This window comes from Phallusia mammillata, chromosome 6 (genome assembly GCF_965637545.1).
Source record: "Phallusia mammillata chromosome 6, kaPhaMamm4.hap1.1, whole genome shotgun sequence".
Classification (NCBI taxonomy): Eukaryota; Metazoa; Chordata; class Ascidiacea; order Phlebobranchia; family Ascidiidae; genus Phallusia; species Phallusia mammillata.
This window is the reverse complement of record NC_137257.1, coordinates 15,759,158-15,769,753: the sequence shown is the minus strand read 5'-3', so window position 1 is coordinate 15,769,753 and position 10,596 is coordinate 15,759,158. Positions and strand designations below refer to the sequence as shown.

General features: G+C 36.5%; 2 protein-coding genes across 2 annotated transcripts; both read left to right on the top strand.

Moving 5' to 3' along the window:
* Positions 1-2,405: 2,405 nt before the first annotated feature.
* LOC145233194 (D-aspartate oxidase-like) lies at positions 2,406-5,019 on the top strand. The gene is made up of 5 exons (XM_080097871.1): positions 2,406-2,548; positions 2,739-2,920; positions 3,023-3,230; positions 4,155-4,297; positions 4,476-5,019. The coding sequence occupies exons 1-5, from the start codon at positions 2,412-2,414 to the stop codon at positions 4,886-4,888; spliced, it is 1,083 nt and encodes a 360-aa protein (XP_079953997.1). The 5' UTR covers positions 2,406-2,411; the 3' UTR covers positions 4,889-5,019.
* Positions 5,020-5,694: 675 nt separating this feature from the next.
* On the top strand, positions 5,695-9,728 carry LOC145232644 (CD63 antigen-like). The gene is made up of 5 exons (XM_080097307.1): positions 5,695-7,439; positions 7,533-7,663; positions 7,925-8,033; positions 8,112-8,253; positions 8,617-9,728. The coding sequence occupies exons 1-5, from the start codon at positions 7,193-7,195 to the stop codon at positions 8,852-8,854; spliced, it is 867 nt and encodes a 288-aa protein (XP_079953433.1). The 5' UTR covers positions 5,695-7,192; the 3' UTR covers positions 8,855-9,728.
* Positions 9,729-10,596: the final 868 nt, after the last annotated feature.

Below are 10,596 nucleotides of genomic sequence, written 5' to 3'. Positions count from 1 at the left end.
TAACTATTAAATTTGTTTTGTAGTTTTTGAAGGTATTGTGGATCGATTTTAAACAAAGTAAACGACAAAGTCAAACATTTTGTTTCAGAAAAAATAGTTTTGTAAAAAATTCAACTACCGGTAATAGAAAAAAGTAATAACTGTACACACCTACAAAAATGTGTGAATTGTTGTCTAAGGCGAGTCATTTGAGCACTGAACGCCATCTTGACTTTAAATCACGCTTCAAAAGCATGAAAATGATTTACCAATACCACCTTTTTGGGGACCACACTATTGGAAATGTACACTTTTGTTACATTTTGACTTCACCTGATAGTTGGTATCTGTTTGGAAAATCATTTTTTGCCACATGTTCAAACTTGATTTGGGGTAATTTATACAACTAAGCATCGTTTATTGTAGGTTTTCTACAACGTTTAAAGTCTTTTTTTAAATATTCCAAAGAATACATTTTCAATTTCCAAAATATACTAGTCAACAAAAATATTGGGTTCAACCTATTTGATTTGATTTTGTTGAATACAATGGTTTGCTGGGTAAAGGATTTTGAAATCAGAAGTGGAACAACATTAAACACGTTTCGAAACAAATTCTAATCCATACAAAACAACTCCCTTTCCTCACCCAAGGGAAGGAAAGTTTGTTATCGCATTATACTGATGATTATGTTCGCGTTTTGAGCGTCAACCATTGCTGCGTGGCTTGAAATTTTTTGCGTCATCCAATCGTTCTCTTGACCATCGAGTTTGTCCCCCATCAGCATGAAATTCGTTTCCATTTGATGGGTCAATTTCCCCATTGAAGGCCATTTGATTTATTTTGCGTTAATGTTTTTGTTTGAAGCCCATTTGATCTATTTTGCATGATGTTTTTGTTTGTTAGTTTTGTTATTTTTTTGCAGAGATTCGCTGCTAAAATACTGTTACCGCAATTTGTCATACACCCAGCAAGTTGTAAACTGTGGCTAATAACCTTATTTGTAGGAATTGGCGTTCAAGTAAAATATTAACCAATAGAAAGGCAATATTAGGCAAAGTTGCAAAATGAAATTTTATTTGTTATAAACCGTTACCAATGATTGGTTAGGGTTATTAGGTGCAAAGATCAACTTTGCAGTGACACAGAACCTTTACCAATCCAAATTTGGCTTAGTAGCATTGATCTGCTGCGGATAGAGGGAGAGAATTAAAAGATAAACATTTCAGCGCCATTAACAGAGTGTTATTACAACACAAGTGTAAAGCAGCATTCCTCAGCGCATGTTGCAATGTCATAACTTATGAGTTCGGGTCAGGTTAACTCTCTTGACTATGGTAGATGTCATCCGTATGTTAAATACCGCTCGATCTTGAGTTTGCAATGGAGTCATTTAAATCTGTTGTATATGTTTATGGGCGCCGGCATAAAATTTTGCAAGAGGGGGCAAATTTTGGCTGATACTTTACCACAGTAGTTCTCAAACTGTGCGTCGCGACGCCCTGGTGCGTCGTTTTAATTTTCCAAGGGCGTCGCAGAATATTTCCGTTTCGTGGCTGAACTCAGTTTATCTCATAAAAATGAGGTTTCAGTGCGGTTGACGTATATGTACGTCCAAATACTTTTTGCGTAGAGTGCGGATTGACGTTTTACCTCAAATGTTTTTGATCAAAAGTCCGCACGTGATTGCCGGGTGCACTAAAAGTGTTGAGTGCAGTTTTATAACTTTGTCGAAAAACAGTTAGGCTAAAATTGTTCTCTAAGTGCTGTTTAATAGATTTAAATTAACTGTTTATTGATAAGTTTCCCCATTACCTTTTATTTGCTGGTGCGTCGCAAAACTTTTCCAGAGGCGACGCAACCAAAAAAAGTTTGAGAACCACTGCTTTACCACATCAAGAATTTGTTACATATGAAGGCGTAAATCGTGTACTTCACAATTGAGTTGCCTAAAGGTTAAAGCATTAAACGATGTTACAAATACCTGCGCTGCCACTTTAATTAGGTTTGCTGCAAAATATGTTAAATTGGGGTACATTGAAATTCCAACTGGGTCAATTAAGTGCCCCTACGTGCCGACGCCCATGTTTAATATTTACATAACACTTGCACAGTTGACACAACGCATTTGCACCATCTATATATGGCTTAATTTACTTCTGCATGGGAGTAGGCCAATGTTGAAATTGAGCGAGTTAAACAAAAGAACCTTCAGTTTTGACGGTAAACCATACTGTCTGTGGCATGTGTCCGTGTGTAAACAAAGACGTTTTATGTGATTGACAAAATGCGTTAATAAAGTGTCGGTGCAGTTTGCGTAGGCCATACCAGGCAAATCGTTTTAGGCACAGTTATACACAAATAAACTGTGTTATATAATGCAACTGTAATTTTAAAAAAAAAATTAGTTAAAAGCTGATTTGTGTATAAGAATGTCCTATAAAATAGCTGTAATTGGAGCTGGAGTACAGGGTCTTGCTTCTGCACTATGTCTTTCCCAACAATTTCTCCACTCTCATATTACAGTGATTGCATCAGAGTTTTACCCAGAAACAAGAAATATATGCAGGTAATCAAATATTGACAACTGTATTAACCTAATTGAGTTTAGTGCACTAAATCAAATAGACTCTCAAAGCAATAACTTTTTTTGGACCATCACATTTTACAGATACAATAAAATTTATACATGCCTTTTGTTTCAATCTTTTCTCAATCAAATGTTAAAATTGACAACCTAAATTTGTTACTTATAACAGCTCACATGGACTGGGCTTAGTCATATCCACTACTGTGGGAGAAATGGGAAATGAAGATATAACTGATTATATTGTGACAACTATGAAGTACTGCTCATCATTTAAAAAGGATTATGGAAAGATTGCTGGAATTCTTCCAATTGAAACGATTCTTTTTTGCAATGGCAAAGAGGGCTTGCAAAGTATATTGCTATAACTATGATATAGGGCAGGCTACATACACATACATTTTGATGTGGAAATTGATAAAATTAATGTCATTTTCTCGCAAAACTTTTGTTTAGTGTGTGCAAAAGACCAACAAAAACTCGGTTTTCAACGTCTCAGTGATGATGAAGCAAAACCGTATGATTACATCAAGGATAATGGAGCAAAATTGTTTCATGATTTCAGAAAAGATCATCTAACGGTTTATAAAATGACATCATATGTAATAGATTGTAACAGGTACCTTACATGGCTCAAGCAAAAGTTGGAATCGACAGTGGACAGGTAATATAAACGCTTGCTGGTATCGTGAAAAAGAAACACACTGTTTTGTGTTATTTAGTAAAAAAGTGCTTTATAACCAACAGCAATTTTTTGTACTAAGAACGTAAAAGTTCAAAACATTTACAAGATCAATGCAAAAACTGATATATAATTCGGTTTGTGCGAACAAAGGACTTGTCCGTGGCGTTACAATCCTGCTGTTTTGTACAATCCCTGCAGTTTGTAGTTTTAATTAACCTTTTATGCATTTGAACTGCAAAAGGAGAAAATTTATTGGGTATTGATATAGATTACTTTGTTGTTGAAAAGCTAAGACAGACAACGGCCTCTACGAGAGGCGACAAACTGTAGGGTAGCATTTACAAATACAAACAAAGAAGTTCCCAATCCCTGGCCTAATCATTAGAAAATTTCAATTATTGATCCCTGTAAAGAGATTCGAATCTAACTTACACATGCGGTTTAGATCGGTTAATTGCAACCTGTACCACTATATACTGTCGGGTTCGTTTAACAACAATATCATTGACATACACACGTGATACAGCACAAATTAACGCGTTGTGTTAGATTTTATGTCGATGGTTTTCAAAACTGTGGATAAACGAAACTGTGTCGAGTCAACAATAAATCGCGCCGTTAGGCTCGTGACTAATTACGGAAGCCTTTCTCTTTATGTTTGTACAAAATTTTGACTGCATTTGAAGGGTATAACTATGAATGGTCTATTGATATTGCAAAATGTTTAAAAGTTTATTATGCTGGCTGCCTCGCTGGACTTTATATTTTGCTTCGTCACATAAGATTTCCATGTTAAAAGGCTTGTACTGGTGTGATAAACATTTGTTTATTTGTGCGAAATCACTGCCTTTGCAACCAATTATTTTTTTCGAAACAAACCTACAGACAGAGGTATTTTTGCAGTAATGGGTCAAAAAGAATATCTTTCCAATCAAGGCATGTTGAATCATTTGCTGAACTTGCTCCTTTTTATGACTTGGTGATAAATTGTTCCGCACTGGGAGCCAAATACCTCGCAAACGATAACAACGTTGTTCCAATCAGAGGTATACAAATATGCAACTGTATTCATAATGGGGCGAAAATTCAAGTTTTACATTGTATAAAATGGGTCTATGAATTACTATATGTAGCCTGCTTTTGGGACAAATTTAAATGTTTTGATATGAATGACTTTTTGGTGAAGTTTTAAGTTATATTTGAACACAAATTGTGCATTTTCAGGACAGTACGTTAGTGTCGCAGCGCCCTTTGTGGATAAAGTTTACATGGCTGGAGAAACGATTGTTATACCGAGATGCGACGATGTGGGATTGGGTGTAACAGCGCAAGTCGGACGTTCCGACATTGATCCCGACCCAAAAGATTCCGACGACATTCGCCGAAGATGCGAAGCACTTTTCCCGCCGATCAAAAACGCCAAACTTCGATATTCCAACGTCGGTATTCGTCCGGCTAGAATCGGAGGAGCCCGTGTTGAATTGGAATTGGTTAACTTAAATTCAACAGTGAGTTCAAAACTTCCTGTGATTCACAATTATGGGCATGGTACAAAAGGATTTGCACAGCATTGGGGCTGTGCCCAAAAGGTTGTTAAGCTCGCTTCGCAGGCCTTGTCTTCTTCTTTCAAACTTTAAATGTTTTTACACTTATGATTGCTAAAAGTTGGGTAATGTTTTTACCACCTAAGCTTAATTGCATTTTTACAATTTTGGTAATTTAAAGTGTGATTTTGTTCTGCAATAGCTGTAACAGTGTATGTGTGTTTATTGCCAAAAACAGTCTGTTGACGTTTATAAATTATTTTAGTTGTAAAAAGTAGAAAAGGAAACTCTTTTAGGGGTGCGCCACCATGCTCGTAAGTCTGGAATAGAACAGGTTAGCGGTTTAAGGATAGTAATTGCATAGCTAACTTAAATCAGTTAAAGCTACTCTTTATCCGCGTTGAGGGTAGGCCTAGGCCTGGGCTAAATAAAGCTTAGGCCTATCCATAGCTTAGCCTGTAAGCCAATGTTGTAAAACTCCAACAGCGTTGTAAAGTAACGTGGAAAAATCAAGATAAACTTTTCGAGGAATCAGGAAAAACATCAAATTACATTTGGGTAAACTTTAAATTTTTAACTCCGGTAGACTGATGGTGCGTTTCTTTTAAGTGCTATCCTGTGTGCACAATATAGCGAAACATGCAACTTAATTCAATGCATTGAAGCAAAACGTACTAAAATAAATCCAGCTAAACAATGTGCAAATAGACACGTCGACTACATGCTTCTAATTCCAAAATCTCAAGAAGAATATCTGACATGTGAATATTGTTATCCGTTGGTGGGAAAAATTTTGACAAATTTTTTTTGCGTTTTGCATGAGCTGTTTTGTGAATCACTGAACTGTGACGATTATACATTTATCTACGAGAATGAAGTTTAGTATTGGGCTGGTTATTTTAACAGCAAGAACAACTGTCAAAGATAATTTAGTTCTATTTTATGTTCTCAAATGCTACAAGTTTTGTTTGAATTTGTTTGCCATACCCGTATTGGTGTTGTTGGTTTAAAATGGCAAGAATAAGTCTGAGGTGAAACTACTGGTCAAAAGCCGAAGGCCATTGCAAATGATGTCCATGAAACATGTTACACAAATTGAATAATAAAAGTAGCAATAATTGAACATGTTTTGTATCCGTAGTATACACTGATAAATGATTATAAAACACTTTTTAAAGAAATTGATTTTATTGGTAAACTATAGTAATCTACAGTTAACATTGCTTTATTTAGTTGAATGATATTGCACACAGTTAACTCAAATAACTATAAAACTATTTTTGCACAAACAGATCAGTGTACATGCTAAGAATGTCTAACAGTATAATTAGAGTTGTTTGTTCCTTCAAAGTTTTGCAAAGAGCTCAAAATACTATTCGACCAGCTTCCATTTTAAAGGGCAATCAACAACACTTCACTACAACAAGTTGTTTAAAAACAAACCAAGATCCTCCAAAGCCACCAAAAACAGAAAAAACTTCAACTGAATCTAAAGCATCTGCACCTCGAGTGGACCCAACACAATACAACACTCCAGAATATTATGCACATACAGAGTTTTCCTACTATGACATTGCAGCAGCATGTGTCAATAAACAGCTACCACAACCAAATGCTGAGATTAAGCCATAGCTTTTGTCAATAAAAGTTGATTATTAAAAAAGACTTTTTGTTTGTCTTTTGTATTTGTGCGACTGTACAAGTTCTTCTATATGTTAGTTGTTTACAGTTTATTGATCAACAAATATTATTATTTAAGTTTCTAAACCAAGTTCAAGTTTGTGTGGAATTAATACATTCAAATTTCGATGTACTCTTGTGTGACAATAAACATGTCCTAGGCACATGTTTATTTTTGCAAAAATATGTTTTTCTGTACCTGAATCTCTCTGTTTTCTCTGGAATAAAGGTGATAACCCACTTATTTTGCAACACTATTTGTTACTGTGCTTATAACAATAATTGGTATGGTTGTTTAGAATTAGCAAGTCCTCCGAAAATGACTGACATTCAAACCAACTGAAAACTGTGCCAGTCAACTAAGCATTGTAAACCAGGGTATCCTGAAAGAACCAAGTGTTGCACTCTAACAACTAGTGGCTTGCAGGCGTGTGTCAAGATATGTCACTCAAAAACTCACATAGCTGGGGCGTTTAACCTTGGGCGCACGTACCTTTACCGGGCGCGAGGACTGATCCTAAGGGGCTCGCGAATGCTGGATTATTAGGGTCAGAAATAATGAGTACTTTTAAAAAAAAATGCAGTGAGAATGAGAGAACTGGTTGGGAAAATGCTTAAAAGTGTGTATGGAAGGTGTAAAGACAAACGGATTGAGGTTGAAGATACGTTTGTTACGCTAACTTAGTTTGTTCTCGAGGATGATCAATCACGCTTCAAATGATTAGTGAACTACGACTTCAACGTTATTGTTTACTCAACAATGACCTTTATTCCATACAACAACCGATTATGTTGAGATGTTTTAAAATTCAGTGTCTGGAGTTCAAGATGGGCGGGTACGAGTGTGCAAGAAAATGTCTCATTGTATTAAACAGTGTCATCGCATTAGCGGGATTAGCATGTATTATATGTGGTGTGATTGTACAATCAAATGTAACTGACATCTTGAAGCATCTTCAATTCGGTAAGTTGATATTCATTGTTGAATTGGTGATGAAATTGACTTGTTTTGCTGGAAAACATTTTTACAACAAGTTTAAAAATGTATTTTTGCAAGATGAAGTGAAGACTGCCGTGGATTTTTTGGGAAGTGCTCCATTGTTATTTATTGTATTCGGCTCCGTTGTGCTTTTAATAGCCTTGTGTGGATGTTGTGGGGCTTATCTAGAATCAGGATGGATGCTGAAGGTATTCATAGGTTGCTTTGTTTTCTATTTTAAAGTCGTATTTCGTGCTCTTTGGCAAATAACTTGAGCTGAAATTAAACTAGTTTAAAAATTGCATTTGCTTCATTGAATTCAATTTGCTAAATCTGATCTATTTGATACAGTAACACTGCTCCAAAAGTTTCTACCGAGTAGTTTTTACCGGTGGCGAATGAATAAATAAAACAATACGTCTTGTTTGGTCATGCTGATGCTACTAGCTGTCATAATTGTTGTGTTTTAGATATACGTTGCTTGCCTTGTGTTGGTTTTGACAGCACTAGTAGCGGTATCTGCTTTGACCTTTTTCTACAAAGACTCCATTCAAACCGGACTTAAGGTTTCCACAGAAAGTAAGAAACTTTACCTGCGTTTTTCGGTAACAATGAAATGAAACCGTAAATCAAAGCGTTTTATGTTTTTTTTTGCAGAACTGCTTTTAGCTTACAACCATACCGGACAGATACTAGACTTTATTCAGTCGCAATTTTCCTGCTGTGGCGTTGACTCATACCTGGACTGGACTGATAGTATTCCATGGATGTACCAAGCACGACAGGACGCTGAAGCAAGGTATCACAGTAGTATATCGTTAATTTCGTATTGATGTCTGTAACACTACCGATAGTAACAGCTGTATTTAATTTATTGGGTCTTGTACACAGTGACTGTTATTGTTCATTTTGGGCTTGTGCCACATTGATAAATTACATTAATGTTCGTAAAAAGATTTGTAAGACTGCTTTTGTGTCAAAAAGATTAAACTGCAGTACTGCCGCAGTCGTATACATTCGGATTTCGTTACAAAGCCCTAAAAACAAAACGAATGTCTGGCGACAAAGTGGCTGAAAAGAATTATTAATACAGCTAAAACACTTCATATTTCGTTGTCCTTTGAACTATCTATCGCTGCTAAGTGTGGACACAAATGTGTAGCGTTTTGCCACTGGGGGAAAATCCGGTTCCGGACAGCTGCTGTACGACCTCTAGCGAAGGTTGCGGTCTTTCACACAGTGCGGTAGATGGCAGTATACATATGGATGGATGTGCCAAAGTGATTTGGAGAATGCTTTCTACCAACGTCGGAACAGTAGCCATAATCGGTTGTGTACTGGCCAGTATTCTGCTCATGTGCATAGTTTGCGCTTGTTGCGTTTCTAGCAATATTGTGTGACGAATTTCAGTGCTACATTAGGCTCTGTATCACACAAACATAAAATGCAGAATTACGGAGTGCTAACAAAGTCCGAATGGACACTACTTTAAAATAGACACTTAACACCACTGGAAAATTATGGATTATGGATATAAAAATGTATTTTAGGTCGTAATTTTCCGTCAGATCCTTAATTGGAAACGTCACCCCATAACTATGAACCTTATTTAGGCCGGTGGTTCTCTACCATTTTTGTCTTGTCAACCCCTAGTCTGTTTTTAAACATAAAGGTTATAAACCGTTGCAATAACCAAGTGACAAACATATGGGCGAACCAGATAAACAATTTATCACACAAGGAATAAAAAGTTTTATTTACCCAAAGCATGTAAAATTTTCCTAGGTAAAATCATCTAGTGTGGGCAGTTTTAAATTAAACTGTAGAAAAGCTTTTCAGAAAATCACTATTTGATACACTGTGACTATTAATAATTTGCAACAAAGCATTCCCCTGTTGGTCATCGCTGTTCAAGCAAGACCGGCACACCTGTGCACAAAAGGAATATAATTAGGGTCATACTTTGTTTTCTTTACACCTTAAAAACAAAAAATGCCTTTAGGCGCATTATTTCATACCCGTATGTTAAATACGACTAAGTGTGTTTGCACATGTAGTGGCGAAGGTTATACAGGCCTATTCACGTGACTGATTAACGATATATGATTGGTCACAGGCACCAAAAGGCAGAAATTTAGACACTCGTTTATTTACAATTTGTGGCACATTTTGAGTATCCATTGCGTTTTTATGTTTATCTGCTTATAAATGTCGCTATTTGTTGCTTACAAGTTGTGTTTCTATTTTAAATAAATACAATTAAAAATATCGCAATACGTTTGTCATTTTAAAATGTTTTGTTACGTATTTATAAGGCAAGCGAAAATAGGCGACATTGAGAAACATCATGCAATCCCACACATAAATAAAATAAGTTTTTCAGGAGGTTTCAAAAAGTGAATAAGTTAGGGCGTGCAACATTTATTGAAGGTTTATTATTGATCTTGCATATACCGCACTGTCAGCTGTGTCTTTACCGAAAACAGCTTTGCAATAAGGGAGAGGGTTCGTCATAGCTGATAGCGAAATGATTGCACCCAAACCGCCCATCAAAAATGCATGAGCGCTGACAAATAAAGGCTGGAAACTTATGCATGCCTGTTCAACCATCATCGGGCAATCTCTCAATACAACAAGGCCTTTCCGAGCCACCACATCTTTTCCATAAGAGCCGATATCATGCGCAACGCTATACCTCCCTTCCTCCTATAGTGACATAATGGACGCCGCAATTTGTCTGTAATTTGGCGATTGACTGCGCGGTATTGATCGCCGTTTCGCCTGAAGAAGTTCACGGCCCGGGTCCTTCTTTTGTTTACGTTCCAGGGGGCAAACAGACCGACTAGAATTGGACATGAAGCTGCCAATCAGCATGCATCATTGCGCTCGCCGTTTTTGCTTATTTATCGCTTGGTCGGTCGGTAGGCTCGCTCTTCGATTTTTAGCAATTAAAGGCTGTACAGGCTACAGAAGCTTTAAATATGAATAACTTTGCCATGGAGTTAAGCGAGCTTTTATCTGGCATATTAATATAAGCTTTATTAAGATATAAAGGGATGTTTATTTTCTTTAATCAGGTGTTGATGATAATCTTGATACATTAAAGCTTTGATGCGAGGCAGATAAAAGATCAGGGCTAAAT